At 52.5% G+C, this 20,678-nt stretch overlaps 3 protein-coding genes and 1 long non-coding RNA gene across 6 annotated transcripts in view; 2 read left to right on the top strand and 2 right to left on the bottom strand.

The window, feature by feature from the left end:
- The first annotated feature begins 241 nt into the window (after window positions 1–241).
- LOC106898963 (E3 ubiquitin-protein ligase TRIM39-like) lies at window positions 242–3,564 on the top strand. The gene is given in 7 exon segments (XM_014960575.1): window positions 242–699; window positions 1,317–1,412; window positions 1,650–1,864; window positions 1,867–2,073; window positions 2,350–2,465; window positions 2,776–2,805; window positions 3,047–3,564. Coding segments are annotated over 7 exon segments (1,602 nt in total). The 5' UTR covers window positions 242–279.
- Window positions 3,565–4,948: 1,384 nt separating this feature from the next.
- Window positions 4,949–8,629, top strand: LOC106898974 (E3 ubiquitin-protein ligase TRIM39-like). 2 transcript variants are annotated; one of them, XM_014960592.1, is made up of 7 exons: window positions 4,949–5,487; window positions 6,133–6,228; window positions 6,469–6,699; window positions 6,870–6,892; window positions 7,162–7,277; window positions 7,584–7,613; window positions 7,860–8,629. In XM_014960592.1, exons 1-7 carry the CDS (start codon window positions 4,981–4,983, stop codon window positions 8,375–8,377), a joined length of 1,521 nt encoding a protein of 506 aa, XP_014816078.1. In that variant the 5' UTR covers window positions 4,949–4,980; the 3' UTR covers window positions 8,378–8,629. The 2 variants fall into 2 exon arrangements, with proteins under 2 accessions (XP_014816078.1, XP_014816079.1); XM_014960593.1 differs by having other exon boundaries at window positions 7,865–8,122.
- LOC106898975 lies at window positions 5,308–6,611 on the bottom strand. Its single transcript, XR_001413998.1, has 3 exons — window positions 6,031–6,611; window positions 5,636–5,857; window positions 5,308–5,544 (listed from the first exon to the last, which is right to left on the bottom strand). It is a non-coding gene; the product is annotated as an uncharacterized LOC106898975 (long non-coding RNA).
- A 7,685-nt stretch (window positions 8,630–16,314) lies between the features above and the next one.
- LOC106898968 (tripartite motif-containing protein 7-like) overlaps window positions 16,315–20,678 on the bottom strand; it is a 34,310-nt gene continuing 29,946 nt past the window's right edge. Inside the window, exons 1-6 of one of the 2 annotated variants that reach the window (XM_014960586.1) lie at window positions 19,408–19,920; window positions 18,256–18,486; window positions 18,063–18,085; window positions 17,678–17,793; window positions 17,336–17,365; window positions 16,315–17,102 (exon numbers count right to left, since the gene is read on the bottom strand). In XM_014960586.1, the coding sequence (XP_014816072.1) occupies window positions 16,585–17,102; window positions 17,336–17,365; window positions 17,678–17,793; window positions 18,063–18,085; window positions 18,256–18,486; window positions 19,408–19,827 (1,338 nt within the window). In that variant the 5' untranslated portion in view covers window positions 19,828–19,920 and the 3' untranslated portion in view covers window positions 16,315–16,584. Of the gene's footprint in view, window positions 17,103–17,335; window positions 17,366–17,677; window positions 17,794–18,062; window positions 18,086–18,255; window positions 18,487–19,407; window positions 19,921–20,678 lie in introns of those variants that run through there. The other variant, XM_014960585.1, reaches the window with a different exon arrangement.

A 20,678-nucleotide genomic window follows, 5' to 3' on the forward strand; every position in this document is an offset into this window, starting at 1 on the left:
AAAGTGATATCCCGTCTGCTCAGGCTCCTTTTTGGATTAAAGCAGCTGCCTCTATAACAAATAAAATAATCCAAGGGTGGGACGAGCAAGGTGTCTCCTATTCTGGTCCTCCTCAACTGTTCAACCATTACTTCCCGGAGCAGTATAAGTTAATGTATTACATGAAGCCTGCTGGGAAGGGGCTGGGTCTCAGCGTAACCAATGGTGTAGAATCAGGAAGAGAAATCTCTCATTTTTCTGATCACCAGACAGGGAAAGGATCTCGGTCAGTTGCTCTTCATGGCAGCCAGGACGCCTCTGGAAATCCTCCGGGATGAAGCCTGCTGCTCCATCTGCCTGGAAATATTCCAGGACCCCGTGTCCATCTCCTGTGGGCACAGTTTTTGCCGGTCGTGCATCACTCGGACCTGGGAAGGACGGACCACCAATTTCTCCTGCCCCCAGTGCAGGAAGACAGTGTCCCGGAAGAGACTCCGTCCCAACAGGGAGTTGGCCAACGTGATTGAAGCAGCCAAGAGCTTGAACCTGCAACCTGTCAGAGAGGTGGAAGGAGGGGAGAACTTGTGCGAGGAGCACCAGGAACCCCTGAAGCTCTTCTGCCAAGACGACAAAAGGCTTATCTGCGTGGTGTGTGACAGGTCCAAGGTGCACCGTGACCACTTTGTGGTTCCCATGGATGAGGCTGCCCAAGAGTACAAGGTGAATGGGTTTATGGGTGTTTCTGGACAAAGGTCCAGAAGCTCCTGGTGTTGGTGCTCTTGATGGGTGGAGATCCCTGTAGAGCCTTTGGCCTGTGGGATAAATCCCCTGTGGACTCACCCATCCTTGGCTCTTGATGTGATCTCTTGAGGTGGCATTGCCTGCCCTGAGGAAAACGTGGACATAGGAGCACCACGATCTTGGGGACCGAGGGGTCCTTTCCCCCAGGGTTCAGACATGAGCAGGGCCTTAGGGGAGGGTAGGGACCAGAGGTGTAGGATTTCTCCCCACCACAATCCCTCTGCAAAACTCAATCAATGGCTCTGTCCTCCGGGGTCCAGGTCCCTTATCAAGGTCAGGTCCGCTGAAGATCAGTCAGAAAAGAGAGAAAGAGATCTTCAGCCCTTCTCCTAACCCACACCTCCCTGAAAACTCCTTGACCTGGATCAAAATAGAAAACAGAAAAAAAAAGGAAAAGGGCAGAGATTAATCATCTTGAAACAGTCATTGGAGTCCCCAAACTCTGCCAACACCCCAAGAATTCCCCATTGCTTCTGCTGAGGCTGCCAGACCACGATGCCATTCCACAGGGGACTTCTTTCTTTCTTTCCTCTCAGAAACAAATTGAGACCCAGCTGCACCTTCTGAAATCAGAGCAAGAGGCGCTTCAATCTTCCGTCAAGGACAGAGAAGACAGACTCAAGGACCACACTGTAGGTGCCCATCAGTTTTCCTGGGCAGAGGGTGGGGGAAGAAAGGAGGAACATCTCCTCCTCTTCCTCTCCCACAGGGGTGGGTGATGCTCAGGGGCTGTGGGGAAGGGAGAGGGGGTTTGTATCTTCCCCAAATGCCTCTTCTTGGTGGCTCCCACGAAGGCATGGCCCACCCTTGACCCTTGATGCTCTTCTGCTCTCTGCTGCCCTTTCCCTGCTTGGGCTTGCCCTTGGCAGGAGAGGACAGAAGCTGCAAAGCAGGAGATTGTGAGGACATATAGGAAGCTGCACGAGTTCCTGGAGAAGCAGGAGTCTTCTCTTCTGGCTGAGCTGGAGCAGCTGGACACAGAGATAACAAAAGCCCATGAAGAAATCCTCCAGGGTCTTTTGGAGGAGACGACGAGGCTGGGCACGCTGATTGGGGAGATGGAGAGGACCTCCCAGCAGCCAGACTGAGAGCTCCTGAAGGTGAGAGCCCAGGCTTTCCAACCTGGCTGGGAAGGCCCACCTTGAGCTTGGTCTCCAGCCCTCGCTTGTCTCCCCCAACCCACTCCAAGAGGGACTTCCTTAGAGTGGGACCCCGGTACTCCAAGGGGAGGTGTTCCATCTCACTGAGTCTCTTTTTCTCTCTCCTCCAGGACATCAGAATCACCTGGAGCAGGTCTGTCGTCCTTCTCCTGTCACCATGTCACCACCACAGAGCAGCTCTGTGGCAGGACACGGGGAGAAAGCACTTGGGGACGGGTTGGCTCTTCTGCAGTTCAGCCCTTGGACTTGACCGAGGCCACAGGGGGTTGGAAGGAGGGCTCTGCCTCTCTCTCCTGAATTAATGATGAACTTGGACACGGGCTGGCAGGAGGCAGGAGCAGGGAGTGCTGAGAAAAGACGGAGCAGCAAAGTCCAACCAGGTGTAAATCCATCCTCTCTTCCCTTCCAGGGGCCAGAGGGAAACGCTCTCCCACTCACTCCAGATTTCCCCGGAGCTGGAAAAGAAATTCTCTGATTTCACAGAGGAATCTGCAGCCATCAGGGAGGCTCTTGTGAAAGTTCCAGGTACTGAGAGCAGGTCCAGAAAGGGCAATGCCATCATGCTTCTTGGTGGGGAGGGATGGAGTGAAGCCAGGAGATAGAAACGCATCCTGGGTGCTGAATGAGGGGTTATTTCTTTCAAGATCCCACAAGGAGACAGAGAACGAGCAGCGAGCGTTGGTTTGATGTTCCCTGCCTGTCCTCCTCTTCTCCTCTGCCTCCTCAAGTTGCTCGACCTTCCCCCAAGCCTGTTCCTGACTCTCGGGACTTTTGCAGAAACCCACAATCAGACCAACTGATCTTTCTGCCTCTCACATTTTTCTCTTTCGTCTAGGTTTACTTAATCTTGATCTTCTGTTGACAAGTAAGTGAGCCGAATGTGTGCCCAACCAAGCCATCAAAAAAGATGGTAAAAGAAGCTCTGCTGCCCGCAAAGATTGACCTGAAGTTCTCTGCTGCCTTCTTCCCCCCTTCTCCTATCATGGTCCCACCACCAGGCGATGTCTGGAGGGGTGCAAACTAGGTGGGAGGGATGGGAGGGTAGAGAAAAAAACCTTTGCCCTCTAGATCTTCTGCAATGAGCCTGACTCTCTCTCCATCTCCAGCACAGATGACGCTGGATCCGGAGACAGCCAGCGCCAGACTTTATCTCTCGGAAGACTGCAAGCTCCTGTGGTGGAAAGACTGTGAGCAAGACCTGCTCTTCAACCCGAGGAGGTTCAATGTTTTTGAGTGTGTGCTGGGCTCGAGGGGCTTCACATGGGGGTGCCACCACTGGGATGTGGAGGTCCACAGAGAAGGTGTGTGGGCCATTGGGGTGGCCAAGGAATCAGTGCCAAGGGACTGTTGGTTGCGCCTGAAGCCCGATGAGGGTGTATGGGCCCTGTGTCATAATAAGAATGGTTACGTGGCTCTGACCTCTCCTTATGACACCCTCTTGACTCTACGCAAGGTCCAAAAGCGGATACGAATCTGCTTGGACTATGAGAAAGGGAGGGTGGTGTTTTTTTATGCCCTGAGCAAAGAACAGATCTTTGCTTTTCCACCAGCATCTTTCCAAGGGGAGAGAGTCTTCCCGTGGTTCACGGTGAAGGGGGATGCTCAACTCAAACTTCTCTCCTAAAGCACAGAACAAAAAAACCCCAAAGCTGCTGACTTACCCTTGGGAAAGAATCCAGGGGTTGGGTTTTGTTCTGTGCCACCAAAGATACAGTAGAGGCTAGCGTTCTTCAGGTTCCTTTCCTTTAGTGCAAAATGGAAGCATTTCTGTGCCTTAAACTGTATTTTAAACTTTCAGTCACTAAATGGCTGTTGCTGGGTGCGTGCAAGCTTGCCCTGATGATGGAGTTAAAAGTAAAAGTGCAATTCTAAGTTCTTTCCCTCTTGTGTGTGTGCTTTTCTTTGGTTTTTATTTCCTGCGGGTTTTCTTTGGAAGTTGCTTAAGGGAACTGGAGGAAGGAAAAGTCATCCTGGTTCCTCTCCAAAACACACTGCACAGGGAGATGAGAAACCTGCATTTTCTGCCCCCTCAAACCCCGCAAGTCCGTGGGAACAGAAGTTGGGGAAAAGTCAGCTGCAAGCCAGGAGCTGGAGTCCTTTGCAGCTGGGTCCCAGCCTGACTCCATGTGCAAAGAGGGAGTCATAATTGGTCAGAAACCCCTGGAAATGGGGCTGTTCCTTTTGGTGCTGGCTCAGGGTGAGCCCTGATGTGCTGGGCTTTAGTCAAGGAAGAGAGTGGGCTTGTTCCTTGAGAAGATACAGCAGAGCCAGGGGTTCAGATGAAGGTCCATCAAGTCCTCATGCCCAGACGATCCTTCCTAGGAAAGCAGATAAGAGTAGGGCGAGGATGCCTTTGGCCCCAGGAGCCCTCTTTTCCCAGCCTCAATGTGTAACTAACCAATTAAAAAGGTATAATGAGAGTCTTCAAATAGCCCTACAGAGGCTGTCCTGAAGGGTGCTGAGGTCCTTCCCAAGCCCTAGACAGGTCCTGTCACCCATGACATCTCAGAGGCAGTTTCAGCCACTGCTTGTCTCCCACCCGCAGCTGCACCACAACTTCTCTGAGGTGCCACCAGGGCCTGAAACTCCTCTTCCAGCTGCTGTTGAATCACCAAATCTCACCGGACTCCACGGATTAGAAGTGGCTTTGGAGACTGAAAGATCTCAGCGCCTCCAGGAAAGGGTGAAAATGGGATGGACGTCTCCAATTCCCTTCCTCCTCAGCTGTCCAACCGCTACTTCCCAGAGCAATATAAGTAAATGTATTACCTGAAGCCCTGCTTGGAATGGTCTGGGTCTCAGCGTAACCAATGGTGTTGAAACAGGAAATCTCTCTTCTTCCTGTTACTTCAAAATCGAAACAAATTTGGAGACTGAAGCTGCGACTGTCACTCTTCATGGCAGCCAGGAAACCTGTGGAAATCCTCCGGGATGAAGCCCGCTGCTCCATCTGCCGAGAAATATTCCAGGACCCCGTGTTCATCCACTAAATGTATTACCTGAAGCCCTGCTTGGAATGGTCTGGGTCTCAGCGTAACCAATGGTGTTGAAACAGGAAATCTCTCTTCTTCCTGTTACTTCAAAATCGAAACAAATTTGGAGACTGAAGCTGCGACTGTCACTCTTCATGGCAGCCAGGAAACCTGTGGAAATCCTCCGGGATGAAGCCCGCTGCTCCATCTGCCGAGAAATATTCCAGGACCCCGTGTTCATCCACTGCGGGCACAGCTTTTGCCGGTTGTGCATCACTGAGATGTGGGAAGGACTGACCACCGACTTCTCCTGCCCCCTGTGCAAGGAGAGGGAGTCACGGAAAAGCCTCCGTCCCAACAGGGAGTTGGCCAACATGATTGAAGCAGCCAAGAGATTGACTCTTCAACGAGACAGAGAGGTGGAAGGAGGGGAGAACTTGTGCGAGAAACATCAGGAACCCTTGAAGCTCTTCTGCCAAGATGACAAAAGGCTTATCTGCGTGGTGTGCGACAGGTCCGAGGTGCACCGTAACCATTTTGTGGTTCCCATGGACGAGGCTGCCCAGCAGTACAAGGTGAGGGGGTTATGGGTGTGTTGAGGCACAAAGGTCCAGAAGCTCCTGGTGTTGGTGCTGTTTGTTGATGGGTGGAGATCCCTGTAGAGCCTTTGGCCTGTGGGATAAATCCCCTGTGGACTCACCCATCCTTGGCTCTTGATCCTACCTCATGAGGTGGCATTGCCTGCCCTGAGGAAGATGTGCACGTAGGAGCAGCACGATCTTGGGGACCAAGGGGTCCTCTCCCCCAGGGTTCAGCCACGAGCAACGGCTTAGGGGAGGGTAGGAAACAGAGGCGTAGGTTTTCTCCCCACCAGAATCCCTCTGCAAAACTCCATCAATGGCTCTGTCCTCTAGGGGTGGGGGTCCCTTATCAAAGTCAGCTCTGCTGAAGATCAGGAGGAAAGGAGAAAAAAAGATCCTCAGCCCTTCTCCCACCCCACAGCTCCCTGAAAGAGCCTTGAACTTTGTGAAAATAGAAAAAGAAGAAAGAATAAAAAAGGGGGAAGGTTAATAATCTTGAAATAGTCATGGGGGTCCCAAACATTTGCCAACACTTACCCCAAGAGCCACCAAGAGTTCCCCGGTGCTTCTGCTGAGGTTGCCAGACCACGATGCCATTCCACAGGGGACTTCTTTCTTTCTTTCTTTCTTTCCTCTCAGAAACAAATTCAGATCCAACTTTACATTTTGAAATCAGAGCAAGAGGCGCTTCAATCTTCCATGAAGGACAGAGAAGACAGACTCAAGGACCACACTGTAGGTGCCCATCAGTTTTCCTGGGCAGAGAGTGGGGGAAGAAAGGAGGAACATCTCCTCCTCCTCCTCCTCTCCCGCAGGGGTGGGTGATGCTCAAGGGCTGTGGGGAAGGGAGGGGGGGTTTGTATCTTCCCCAAATGCCTCTTCTTGGTGGCTCCCACTAAGGCATGGCCCACCCTTGACCCTTGATGCTCTTCTGCTCTCTGCTGCCATTTCTTTACTTCTGCTTGCCCTTGGCAGGAGAGGACAGAAGCTGCAAAGCAGGAGATTGTGAGGACATATAGGAAATTACATGAGTTCCTGGACAAGGAGGAGTCCTCTCTTCTGGCCCAGCTGGAGCAGCTGGACACAGAGATAAGGAAAGCCCATGAAGAAATCCTCCAGAGGCTTTTGGAGGAGACGACGAGGCTGGGCACGTTGATTGGGGAGATGGAGAGGACCTACCAGCAGCCAGACTGGGAGCTCCTGAAGGTGAGAGCCCAGGCTTTCCAACCTGGCTGGGAAGGCCCACCTTGAGCTTGGTCTCCAGCCCTCGCTTGTCTCCCCCAACCCGCTCCAAGAGGGACCTCCTTAGAGTGGGACCCCGGTACTCCAAGGGGAGGTGTTCCATCTCACTGAGTCTCTTCTTCTCTCTCCTCCAGGACATCAGAACCACCTTGAGCAGGTCTGTGGTCCTTCTCCTGTCACCATGTCACCACCACAGAGTAGCTCTGTGGCAGGACACAGGGAGAAAGCACTTGGGGACGGGTTGGCTCTTCTGCAGTACAGCCCTTGGACTTGACCGAGGCCACAGGGGGTTGGAAGGAGGGCTCTGCCTCTCTGTCCTGAATTAATGATGAATTTGGACACGGGCTGGCAGGAGCAGGGAGTGCTGAGAAAACACGGAGCAGCAAACCCCAACCAGGTGTAAATCCATCCCCTCTTCCCTTCCAGGGGCCAGAGGGAAACGCTCTCCCACTCACTCGAGATTTCCCCGGAGCTGGAAAAGAAATTTTCTGACTTCACTGAGAGGAACCCAGACATCAAGGAACTTCTGGAGAAATTCCAAGGTAGCGAGGGCAAGTCCAGAAAGGCCAATTGCTTCTTGGTGGGGAGGGATGGAGTGAAGCCAGGGGAAAGAAAGGCATCCTGGGTGCTGAATGAGGGGTTATTTCTTTCAAGATCCCACAATGAGACAGAGAACGAGCAGCGAGCGTTGGTCTGATGTTCCCTGCCTGTCCTCCTCCTCTTCTCCTCTGCCTCCTCAAGTTTCTCGACCTTCCCCCAAGCCTGTTCCTGACTCTCGGGACTTTTGCAGAAACCCACAATCAGACCAACTGATCTTTGTGTTTCTCCCATTTCTCTCTTCCCTCTAGATTTCCTGGAGTTCGAGGTTCCTTTGACAAGTAAGTGATCCCAACACGTGCCCAACCAAGGCATAATGTGAAATCAAAAATATGGTAAAAGAAGCTCTGTTGCCCCCAAAGATTGACCTAAAGTGCTCTGCTGCCTCCTTTCCCCCTTCTCCCACCCTGGTCCCACCACCAGACGATGCCTGGAGGCGTTCCAAGCGGGTCAGAGGGAGGGGAGAGAAAAAGCCCCATTTCCCCCCAAATCTGCTGCAATGAGCCTGACTCTCTCTCCACCTCCAGCACAGATGACGCTGGACTCAGAGACGGCCAACGCCAGGCTTTACCTCTCAGAAGACTGCAAGCTCGTGCGGTGGGAACCCTGTGGTCAGGACCTGCCCTCCAACCCGGGAAGGTTCAAATTTGATCCTTGCCTGCTGGGCTCGAGGGGCTTCACATCGGGGGGGCACCGCTGGGACGTGGAGGTCCTCAGAGAAGGCGTGTGGGCCATCGGGGTGGTCAAGGAGTCGGTTCCAAGGGACCATGTGTTGTGCCTGGATCCTGAAAAGGGGGTATGGGCTCTGTGTCATATCCAAAATGAGTACACGGCTATGACCTCTCCTGATGCCATCCCTTTGACTCTACGCAGTGTCCCCAAGCGGATACGAATCTGCTTGGACTATGAGGAAGGGAGGGTGGTGGTTTTTGATGCTGAGAGCAAAGAACGGATCTTTGCTTTTCCTCAGGCATCTTTCCAAGGGGAGAGAGTCTTCCCGTGGTTCATGGTGGTAGAGGGTGCTCAACTCAAACTTCTTCCCTAAAGTACAGGACAAAAAAACCCCAAAGTCATCATCTTACCTTTGGGAAATAAACCAGGGGCTGAGTATTTTCCTAGTTCCACGCAAGGGACAGGAAAGGGTAGCAGTGTTCATGTTCCTTTCCTTTAGTGCAAAATAGGAGCTTTTCTATGCCTTCAACTGTATTTTGATCTTTCAGTCACTAAATGGCTGTTTCTGGGTGCCTGCAAACTTGCTCTGACGGGGAGTTAAAAGTAAAAGTGCAATTCTAAGTCATTTCTGCCTTGTATGTGTGCTTTTTATTGTGGGATTTTATTTTCTGAGGTTTTTCTTTGGAAGTTGCTTAAGAGAACTGGAGGAAGGAAAAGTCATCCTCATTCCCATCTAAAACCCACTGCACAGAGATTTAATGGTAATGTTAAACAATTAAAAGGGTATAATTGTTACCTGAAACCAAAGCTTTTGAAAACAGAAGCTGTTTAGGGAGGAGATATTGCTTAATTAAAAGTCAGGTTCTCAGTGGAAATCCATAAAGCTTGCACCCATTTCCCATGCACACTCACCCATTATTTATACACAAAATATTCATTTTATTCAGCATCCCTAATCCATGATTCCACCTGGGCTGACATCTTCATAAGTGTGACCCAAGAGCCCCTTTTGCACCCCCATATTGAGGCAAAACACTTCCCAGCAACAACTTCTTGAGGGGTCAGGATTTGGGGGGCCCTAAGAGCCCCCATGGGTAGAAAACACAGGGGGATGGGGAAGGGCTCCAGACACCTCTTCTCCCACTGTCAGCACCCCACGCTGCCAGGGCTGGAGGGAGAAGACCTTGGGGGGGAAGCTGCCTCCTCCAAGGCTCCCAAAATCAGGATGGAACATGCCTCCGGGGGCAAAGAGGGGAGGGGACAGGGCTGACACCAGCAGGAGGGAAACACACATAGAAATACATCATATTTTAGTAAACATAAAAAACAGAAAATACAATACAAGCAGAGAATAAGCCTCAGCATGATACAGACTCTCACTCTCATGGCAGCCCCACAAGGACCACTTCACCCCCCGACTCTGTGGCCCCTCTGCCCTGCCCAGGGCTTTCTGTGACCACCTCATCTGGGAACAGCTACTCCAGCTCCAAGGCCAAAGTTTAAAGAACATTTTCAAGTTTTGTCTCTTCTCACATAGGCCAAATTGGCCAATGGCAAGATGACAGATGCTCTCCCCCACCTCTCACTCCAAGGAGAGGAGGAGGAGAGCGAGCTGTGAGTTTAGAAGCAACTACTTCAATGAAAAAAAAAAAAAAGGAAATAGATATATACAATGTACACAAAACTCTATCAAGGTCCCAGGATGGTATCGCCGCAGGCACTGGGGAAGTCCCAGACTGGACTCAGCCAAAAATGGGAACTAGATTCCCCATCTAGAGTCAGGAACACACGGATTGGGATCAAAGACAGACGAACAGACAGGGTCCTCCTCAGATTGTCAGCCATTGAAGAAAGAGCTGACCCTTTGGTCCCTCGGCTTTTCTACTGAGCGTGGGGCAGATGGGATGGAACCCCCCCTTAGTCAGTTTTGCAGCCCCCATCCTGTACCCTCCTCCTCTCTACGCGAGGGGAGAGACGTGACCCCTCTACGCTTTTCTGTGTTCAACCCTCCAACGGGGCAAATCACAGAGTTACCTTGGTTGTCACAGCAGCAATCATCACCACAGCTCAAAAGAAGCTCTGTGTGAACCTCCAAAAGGAGAAACCCACTCATCGCACAACCCCAAGTCCTGATGCAGGCAGGGACATGTCACCTCCCGCATCTCCCCTTCCCACAGGTTCATCTCAGGAGAGCTGGCAGCGAGTTTGTGAGACCTCAGTCCTCCCCTGAGAGAGTGTGGAGAGACCAAAAGGGTGCCATTGCCCAGGGACTTCTTCCTTCAGGCTCCCTCTGGACTGGATTGTTTGTGCTGCTGGACCTTCTAATTAAATAGTTGCTTCAGAAAACGTGACACCTGAGACTCTGCTGCAGGAAACTGAGGTTAAGCTTGACAAGAACTGCCTGTGGTTCTTCTCAACTTTTGGTTTCCTGCAGAGCTAAGGCATTTTCTGGCAGTAGATAAAAAACCAAAGGCCGCTGTTACTGGGGAACAGACAAGGTTGTTAACCCTTTCCTGGAGTCCTGCTACAAGAGAGGTATGTTGTTAAAGAGGACAGTTCAAAAGAAGGTCTGCGTGATTTGTGAAAGAATCAAGAAGAGCTCCAGGGTGGCCACAAAAGGAGAAATCTACACTCATTGCACAACCTAAGGTTCCTGATCCAGGCAGGAACATGTCACCTCCCACATCTCCCCTTCTTGCAGGGTCATTTTATGAGGGCTGGCAGAGAGTTTCTGCTGAGACCAGGAGGAACCAAAGCAGCAGCAGAGGGAAGAACATCCCCAGGAGACCAGAAGAGCTGAAGCTCTGAGTTCCTACCATGGAGAAGGTCCTTTCTCCATGACTCCTGGCTCCACTCCCAGCTCCCCTGGTCCCTCGAGAGGTAGTAGCAGACATTGTGGTACCCGACCCAGCCATCAGGACACGCCAGCACCGGAGCCACAGGCACAGCTGGATCCCCTCCACATGTTCTTGCTGGAGAGGGAAGGGGAGAAGGGCAGAGGATTGGGCTGCGCAGGGACCAGGGGACACAGCTCCGTGGGGCAGGGAAGGAGGCAGCCGCTCCTCCCTTACCTGAGAGCACAGCAACAGCCACGGCCAGAGCCAGGACCAGAGCCACCAGCACAGACACCACCAGGACACACACTGGGGGCTTCTTAACACTCCCATTGCTGCAACAGAACCCCTTCTTCACCACCATGGCGCTCTCAAAAGTGAAACCACTTCACTCGCAAGCAACAGGATCTTGCCTGGTCCAAGCCTGGCTTGGATCCAGTCATTCCACTGCTGCTCTCATTGTTGTGCTGGGAGAGAGCAGAGAATGTGACTCAGGCAATCAGAATGGTTAATTCTTTTAGCTGGCACCAGTAACGGATAAGCAGGGTCCACAGGGTGACACCCAGGCTCAGAAAGTCAATCCCCACGCACCCCTGTCCTGTTCCCCCCCCCCGGGAACGCTGCATCCTGTTCCCAGCAACTGGAGGGGACAAACAGCCTCAAAATGCTCTAGGAGCCACCCTTGGCCACCATCCTCCCTGCAAAAGCCAGGGTAAACAACACTGAGAGACTGATTAAGGAAGAAAAAAGGCAGATAAAGTGATGAAGAAAGACAAGTCTTTGCATTTCCCTACAGCCCAACTCCTCCAGCTGAACCCTGCACCCCGGGCTCCACCAGCCAAGGCAGAAACCCCAACCCCCAGCAGCTGCTGGAGCCCCAGCTCTCCATCCCGGCAGGGAAATGCCACCGCCCGGCCCAGGAGAGCGGGCAGAGAGGCTCCGTCTGCACAAGGGCACTGGGCTGCTCCCTCCAGAGCTCTGCCAAGAGCTGGGCAGAGATCCAAAACTGAGCTTTTCAGCTGTTTATGAAAAAAAATTCTGTTTCCCTGCCAGAAAAGCACAACTGCTTCCTCCCCAAACCTCCCCCAGAGAACAGAAGCTCCAGCATCTGCAGAGAGATGGGGACTGTACAGAGGGGGTCCTGGAGCGGAACCTCCCACCCAGCAAAAGCCCCGGTGGGATCAGACTCTCCCAGGAACCCAGCACAGCCCGAGGGAGCCCCGGGGTCAAAGGCAGTGGGGGACCCCCGAGCTCAGAGAAGGGGGGGGATCTGAGCAGCAGTGGGGCCCTATGGGGCCCAAGCCCACCCTGGTTGTGGGGTGAGAATTAGGGGGGGAAAGGGGGAGAACCTGGGACACGGGGTGGAGTGGGGATGGGGGGGAACCGACCGCTCTCTGGATGTGGGGAGGGATTTTGTTCTTTTCTTCCCAGAGTCATCTCTTATTTGGATGCCAAAGCCCCTCTGGGCACCCAGGGCTGGGGAAACCGAGGCAGGGCAGAGCTGTCGGCAGCTACGTGAGGTTTCGCTGAAGGAGGATTTCAAACCATGTTTTCTCAGCAGTAAAAATAGAAATGAATAGTTTCTTCTGCTCTTCCAGAGGCACCCGCTGCACTTCCGGTGCAGCTGAAATGTGTTTACAAGGGCTGTAGCCAAAAGCAGGCATTAACCCCTGAAATGTCCCACTGGTGAGCACTGGCTCTTGGGCAACTTGGTGTCCCCCAGGACTCCCAGTTTCTTCTCAGCAGGTCAACCCCCAACCTGTACTGGTGCCAGGGGTTGCTCTTCCCGAGGTAAAAATTCATGAGGTCCCTCTCTGCCCATCTCTCCAGCCTGGCCAGCTCTCCCTGGATGGTGCCACAGCCTCAGCTCAGGAACGCCCCCCAGGCCAAAATGGGGGTGGGTTGGGGACAACCCTTTCTCAGAACAGGCAAGGCTTGGGGGATGTCGCTGAGAATGGCCATGGCTTTTACTCCAGTTTTTTCCTGGGACCTGGGATGCTGTGAAGAGGGAGGTGAAGAAAGCTTGAGAACCTCTGCCTCATCAGCATCATCAGTGGCTGATTGATGTCTCCTCTTTAACAACAAACCTCTCCTGTGGCAGGATCCCAGGAAAGGGTTAAAAACCTCCTCTGTTCCTCAGCAACGGGGGCCTTTGTTATTTGATCTACTCCCAGTCACAAGCCTTATCTCTGTTACCTTATCTGCCCCCTGAGAAGAGCTACACAAACACACACACACTCCCAGTTGAGCTTAATCCTCAGCTTCCTACAGCTTAACCCTCAGTTTCCTGCAGCAGAGTCTCAGGTGTCACGTTTTCTGAAGCAACTATTTAATTAGAAGGTCCAGCAGCACAAACAGTCCAGTCCAGAGGGAGCCTGAAGGAAGAAGTCCCTGGGCAATGGCACCCTTTTGTCTCCCCACACTCCCAGGGGAGGACTGAGGTCTCACAAACTCGCTGCCAGCTCTCCTGAGATGAACCTGTGGGAAGGGGAGATGCGGGAGGTGACATGTCCCTGCCTGCATCAGGACTTGGGGTTGTGCGATGAGTGGGTTTCTCCTTTTGGAGGTTCACACAGAGCTTCTTTTGAGCTGTGGTGATGATTGCTGCTGTGACAACCAAGGTAACTCTGTGATTTGCCCCGTTGGATGCAGAAGAGCATGGAGGGATAGCTCCTATGGGGAGGAGGGTACAGGATGGGGGCCCCAAAACTGACCAAGAGGATGTTCCATCCCATCTGCTCCTCGTCAGTACAAAAGCTGAGGGACCAAAGGGTCAGCTCTTTCTGCAATGGCTGACAATCTGAGGAGGATCCTTCCTGTTCATCTGTCTTTGATCCCAATCTAGACATTCCTGACTCCAGACGGGGAATGTGGTTCCTGTCCATGGTTGAGTCCAGTCTGAGACTTCCAGTGCTGCTGGTGATGCCATCCTGGGACCTTGATAGAGTTTTGTATACCTTGTATATTCTAAATCAGGTTTTTTTTCATTGTAGTAGCTCCTTCTAAACTCACAGCTCGCTCTCCTCCTCCTCTCCTTGGAGTGAGAGGTGGGGGAGAGCATCTGTCATCTTGTCATGGGCCAATTTGGCCTATGTGAGAACAGAAAAAACTTGAAAACATTCTTTAAACTTTGGCCTTGGAGCTGGAGTGGCTGCTTCTCAATGGGTTGAGCCCAGAAAGCCCTGGGCAGGGCAGAGGGGCCACAGAGTCAGGGGGTGAAGTGACCCTTGTGGGGCTGCCATGAGAGCGAAAGTCTGTATCATGCTGAGGCTTATTCTCTGCTTGTATTGTATTTTCTGTTTTGTATGTTTACTAAAATATGATGTATTTCTACGTGTGTTTCTCTCTTGCTGGTGTCAGCCCTGTGCCCTCCCCTCCTCGGCACATTCCATCCTGCTTTTGGGAGCCTTGGAGGGGATGGCTTCTCCCCCACCCCAGAGTCTTCTCCCCCCACCCTGGCAGCGTGGGGTGCTGGTGGTGGGAGTGTGGGTGTCTGGAGCCCTTCCCTATTCCCTCCCTGCTTTTCCTGCCCACAGGGGCTCTTAGGGCCCCCCAAATCCTGACCCCTCAAGAAGTTGCTGCTGGAAAGTGTTTTGCCTCAATATGGGGGTGCAAAAGGGGCTCTTGGATCACACTAATGAACATGTCAACCCAGGTGGAGTTATAGATTAGGGAGGCGGAATAATGAGAATCCTTGTGTAAATGAGTAAATAATTTGTGAATGTCGCCAGTAAGGGGTGCTAGATTTGGGGATTACCTCTTAGCACCCAACATTGAATAAAGCAGTATTTTCTCTCCAAACCATTTTTGGTTCTGAGAGCTTTTGATTCAGGTAACACTTATAGCCTTTTAATTCTTTAATTTCCCACTGAGGCTGGAAAAAGAGGGCTCCTGGTGCCAAAGGCATCCTCGCCCTGCTCATATCTGCTTTCCCAGGCAGGGAGGTATGGGGACAAGACAAGGACTTGATGGACCTTCACCTGAACCCCTGGCTCTGCTGTATCTTCTCAAGGAACAAGCCCAGTCTCTTCCTTGACTAAAGCCCAGCGCATCAGGGCTCAGCCTGAGCCAGCACCAAAAGGAGCAGCCTTATTTCCAGGGTTTTCTGCCCAATTCTGACTCACCCCTTCGCACATGGAGTCAGGCTGGGACCCAGCTGCAAAGGACTCCAGCTCCTGGCTTGCAGCTGACTTTTCCCCACCCCTATTCCCACAGGCTTATGGGGTTTGAGGGGGCAGAAAACGCAAGTTTCTCGTGTCCCTGTCCAGTGGGTTTTAGAGAATAAAGGAGGATGACTTTTCCTTCCTCCAGTTCTTTTAAGCAACTTCCAAAGGAAACCCCACAGGAAATGAGAAACCCAAGATAAAAAGCCCTTGCTGCACGCAGAGGACTAAGAAGAGGGCAAGGTGTGCACAATGGTTCTGCCTGCCTCCAGCCTCCCACCTCTTTTTGTCTTACAAGATGTGAAGGAGGAGATAAGGAGGCTGGAGGAGGGCAGGACAGCTCTTCAGTGGGACTTTGACGGGCTGGTGCTTCCTGGGTAAAGGTAAGTTTGGGCTTTGGTGACAAAGCTCATGGATCAGCCATGGAAGAGGACTTTGGGATCTTGGAGGGAGGGGGCAAGTTGTCCCTGAGTCAGTGATGTGACCACCTTCCAGAGGCTTCTCCACCTTCCTGGGGCTTCAACTTCAGGGAGCTTGTCGACCTTTCAAACTTCTGGGGCTTCTCCACCTTCCCAGCTTCCAAGGGCTTCCCAACTTCCAGGGGGGTGAGACACCGGCCCAGGTTGCCCAGAGAAGTTGTAGATGCTGCAAGCCTGGTGATGTTCAAGGCCAGGGTGGATTGGGCTTTGAGTAACCTGGTCTGGTGGGAGGTGTCCCTGCCCGTGGCAAGGGGATGGGATTGGATGGTCTGTAAGGTCCCTTCCAACCCAAACCATCCTAGGATATCAACCCCATATGGAGTTGCTCCCCTCCAGCAGCACAGGTGAGTACAGGGACCAGTTTGGGGCTTCCCAGTATGGGGGGGGGACACAAAGAGGGTGAGGCCACCAAACTCAACCCCAGGACTGATGGGGAAAGCCTGGGATGATGCAGCCTGGAAAGGAGAAGGATCAAAATGTTGCAAGGGCCCAATGGGGTTAGAGAGAGGGCAGAGCCAAATATCAGATCCCCCCCAGTGACCCTCATTACACCATGTTAATTGGTTAATTACCCATTGAGGCTGGGAAAAAAGAGCTCCTGGGGGCCATAGGCATCCTCACCCTGCTCTTATCTGCTTTCCCAGGCAGGGACATCTGGGTACAAGAGGAGGACTTGATGGACCTTCACCTGGACCCCTGGGTCTCATCTCCCTCAGTTTTGGAGAGGAACCAGGATGACTTTTCCTTCCTCCAGTTCTCTTAAGCAACTTCCAAAGAAAACCCCACAGGAAATAAAAAACCCCAAATAAATAGGCCACACACACAAGGCAGAAATGGTTTAGAATTGCACTTATAATTTTAAGTCCACATCAGAGCAAGTTTTCAGCCACCCTGTAACAGCCATTTAGTGATTAAACAGCGATTGAAAGATCAAAATAGAATATAAGCCACAGAATGGGTCCCATTCTGCACTAAGGAAAAGCATATGAACACTGCTACCCTTTCCTGTCCCTTTGGGATTTGGACAAAACCTCGTCCCTGGTTTATTTCCCAAGGATAAGTTGATGGCTTTCGGGGGTTGGGTTGTTTTTTTTGTTCTGTGACTTAGGAAAGAAGTTTGAGTTGAGCGTCCTTATTGACCATGAACCATGGGAAGACTCTCTCCCCTTGGAAAGGCTCCGGTGGAAAAGCAAAGATCCGTTCTTTGCTCTCGGCATCAAAAAAAAGCACCCTCCCTTTCTCATAGTCCAAGCAGATTTGTATCCACTTGGGGACACTGTGCAGAGTCAAGCGGGTGTTAAAAGGAGAGGTCAGAGCCACGTACTCATTTTGGGTATGACACAGAGCCCATACCCCCTCATTGGGCTTCAGACACAATAAACGGTCCCTTGGAACTGACTCCTTGGCCACCCCAAGGGCCCACGCGCCTTCTCTTTGGACCTCCACATCCCAGCGGTTCCATCCTGATGTGAAGCCCCTTGAGCCCAGCACACATGGCATGAATGTGAACCTCCTCGGGTTGGAGGGCAGGTCCTGCTCACAGTCTTCAAACTGCACAAGCTTGCAGTCTTCCGAGAGATAAAGCCTGGTGTTGGCCGTTTCTGGGTCCAGCGTCATCTGTGCTGGAGGTGGAGAGAGAGTCAGGCTCATGGCAGCAGATTTGGGAGGAAACCTCCCAACACCTCTGACATGGTTGAGATCCCTCCAGGCATCGCCTGGTGGTGGGACCAGAATGGGAGAAGGGGGAAAGGAGGCAGCAGAGCACTCTAGGTCAATCTTTGGGGGAAGCAGAGATTTTTACCATATTTTTCATTTCATATTATGACTTTGTTGGGCACACGTTCAGTTCACTTACTTGTCAAGGGAAGCTCGAACTCCAGAAAATCTAGAGGGAAGACAGAAAAGTGAGAAACACAAAGATCAGTTGGTCTGATTGTGGGTTTCTGCAAAAGTCCCGAGAGTCAGGAACAGGCTTGGGGGAATGTCGGGAAACTTGAGGAGGCAGAGGAGAAGAGGAGGAGGACAGGCAGGGAACATCAGACCAACGCTCACTGCTCGTTCTCTGTCTCCTTGTGGGATCTTGAAAGAAATAACCCCTCATTCAGCACCCAAGATGGGTTTCCTTCCTGTGGCTTCACACCATCCCTCCCCACCAAGAAGCATGATGGCAATGGCCTTTCTGACCTGCCCTCGGTACCTTGGCATTGCTCCAGAAGTTCTTTGATATTTGGGTTCCTCTCGGTGAAATCAGACAATTTCTTTTCCAGATCCGGGGAAATATCGAGTGATTGGGAGAGTGTTTCCCTCTGGCCCCTGGAAGGGAACAGGGGATGGATTTACACCTGGTTGGGGTTTGCTGCTCCGTGTTTTCTCAGCACTCCCTGCTCCTGCCAGCCTGTGTCCAAATTCATCATTAATTCAGGAGAGAGAGGCAGAGCCCTCCTTCCAACCCCCTGTGGCCTCGGTCAAGTCCAAGGGCTGTACTGCAAAAGAGCCAACCCGTCCCCAAGTGCTTTCTCCCAGAGTCCTGCCACAGCGCTGCTCTGTGGTGGTGACATGGGCACAGGAGAAGGACGACAGACCTGCTCAAGGTGGTTCTGATGTCCTGGAGGAGAGAGAAGAAGAGAGTCAGTGAGATGGAACACCTCCCCTTGGAGTACCGGGGTCCCCCTCTAACGAAGTCCCTCTTGGAGTGGGTTGGGGGAGACAAGCGAGGGCTGGAGACCAAGCTCAAGGTGGGCCTTCCCAGCCAGTTTGGAAAGCCTGGGCTCTCACCTTCAGGAGCTGCCAGTCTGGCTGCTGGGAGGTCCTCTCCATCTCCCCAATCAGCGTGCCCAGCCTCGTTGTCTCCTCCAAAAGCCTCTGGAGGATTTCTTCATGGGCTTTCCTTATCTCTGTGTCCAGCTGCTCCAGCTGGGCCAGAAGAGAGGACTCCTGCTTCTCCAGGAACTCGTGCATCTTCCTATATGTCCTCACAATCTCCTGCTTTGCAGCTTCTGTCCTCTCCTGCCAAGGGCAAAGCGAAGTGGGGAAATGGCGGCAGAGAGCAGGAGAAGAGCATCAAGGGTCAAGGGTGGGCCAAGCCTTAGTGGGACCCACTAAAAACAGGCATTTGGGGAAGATACAAACCCCTTCTCCCTTCCCCACAGCCCTTGGGCATCACCCACCCTGCCCGGAGAGGAGGAGGAGGAGATGTTCCTTCTTTCTTCCCCCACCCTCTGCCCAGGAAAACTGATGGGCACCTACAGTGTGGTCCTTGAGTCTGTCTTGTGTGTCCTTCACAGAAGATTGAAGCGCTTTTTGGTCTGATTTCAGAAGGTGCAGTTGGGTGTGAAGTTGTTTCTGATGGCGTCATGGTCTGGCAGCCTCAGCAGAAGCACCGGGGAACTCTTGGTGGCTCTTGGGGTAAGTGTTGGCAGAGTTTTGAGACACCCATGACTGTTTCAAGGCAATTATCTCCCCCTCTTTTTTCATATTTTCACAAAGGTCAAGGTGCTTTGAGAGAGCTCTTGGTTGGGACAATGGCTGAGGATCTCTTTTTTCTCTTTTCCTCCTGATCTCCAGCAGAGCTGACCTTGACAAGAGACCCACACCTCGAGAACAGAGCCATTGATAGAGTATTGCAGAGGGATTGTGGTGGGGAGAAATCCTACGCCTCTGTTTCCTACTCTCCACTAAGGCCCTGCTCGTGGGTGAACCCTGGGGGAGAGGACCCCTTGATCCCCAGGAGCGTGGTGCTCCTACGTCCACCTCTCCCTCAGGTCGGGTAATTCCACCTCAAGGGTTGGTAGCAAGAGCCAAGGATGGTTGAGTCCACAGGGTTTCATCCCACAGGCCAAAGGCTGTACAGGGATCTTCACCCATCAACAGCACCAACACCAGGAGCTTCTGGACCTTTGTCTCTCAACAATCCCATAACCCCCTCACCTTGCACTCCTGGGCAGCCTCGTCCACGGGAACCACAGAATGGTCACGGTGCACCTCAGACCTGATGCACACCATGCAAATTAGCCTTTTGTCGTCTTGGCAGAAGAGCTTCAGGGGTTCCTGGTGTTTCTCGCACAAGTTCTCCCCTCCTTCCACCTCTCTGACTGGTGGCAGGTTCAATCTCTTGGCTGCTTCAATCATGTTGGCCAACTCCCTGTTGGGGCGGAGGATCTTTCGTGCCATCGTCTCCCTGCACTGGGGGCAGGAGAAATTGGTGGTCAGTCCTTCCCAGATCTCAGTGATGCATAACCGGCAAAAGCTGTGCCCGCAGTGGATGGACACGGGGTCCTGGAATATCCCCAGGCAGATGGAGCAGCGGGCTTCATCCTGGAGCATTTCCACAGGTTTCCTGGCATCCATGAAGAGCGACCGTCGCAGCTTCAGTCTCCAAGTTGGTTTCGATTTTGAAGAAAGAGGAAGGAGAGAGATTTCCTGTTTGTACACCTTTGCTTACACTGAGACCCAGCCCCTTCTCAGCAGGGCTTCAGGCCATATATGAACTTATATTGCTCTGGGATGCAGTGGTTGGACAGCAGAGGAGGATCAGAATTGAAGACGCCCATCCCATTTTACCCTTTCCTGTAGGCACTGGGATTGTTCAGTCTCCAAAGCCATTTCCAATCCGTGGAGTCCGGTGGCATTTGGTGACTCCAGTGGCCCGTTTTGGTGGCTTTTTTCACAACCGAACTCTGGGATAGGATCATAGCACTTGGCTTCGTGGAGAAGAAGAGGAGGGTCTTCGACCTCCTGGTTGCAAACACACCTCTGGGATAAGATCAAAGGAGCTTGGGTTTACAGGGAGGAAGAGGAGGACCTTCCTCCTCCTGGTTAAAAACAGTGGGGAAAACAACTCCCAGCCCTCGCCGCACACAGAGGAGTGAGAAGAGGGCAGGTGCATGCAATGGTTCCTCCTGCCTCCAGCCTTCCATCTCTTTTGGTCCCACCAGATGTGAGTGAGCAGATAAGGAGGCTGGAGGAGGGCGGGATGGCTCCTCATCAGGACCAGGACGGGCTGGAGCCTCCTGGATGAAGGTGAGTTTGGGCTTTGGGAAGAAATCTCATGGAACTCTGGGTGGGAGACCCTCCTGGACCCGGACCAGCCATGGAGGAGGATTTTGATGTCTTAAAGGAGGGGGCAAGTTGTCCATGAGTCAGCTACGGGAGCACCTTCCTGGGGCTTCTCCACCTTCTGACGTTTCTCTGCTTTCCGT

This window comes from Calidris pugnax, unplaced genomic scaffold (genome assembly GCF_001431845.1).
Source record: "Calidris pugnax isolate Ruff unplaced genomic scaffold, ASM143184v1 scaffold562, whole genome shotgun sequence".
NCBI classification, from domain to species: Eukaryota; Metazoa; Chordata; class Aves; order Charadriiformes; family Scolopacidae; genus Calidris; species Calidris pugnax.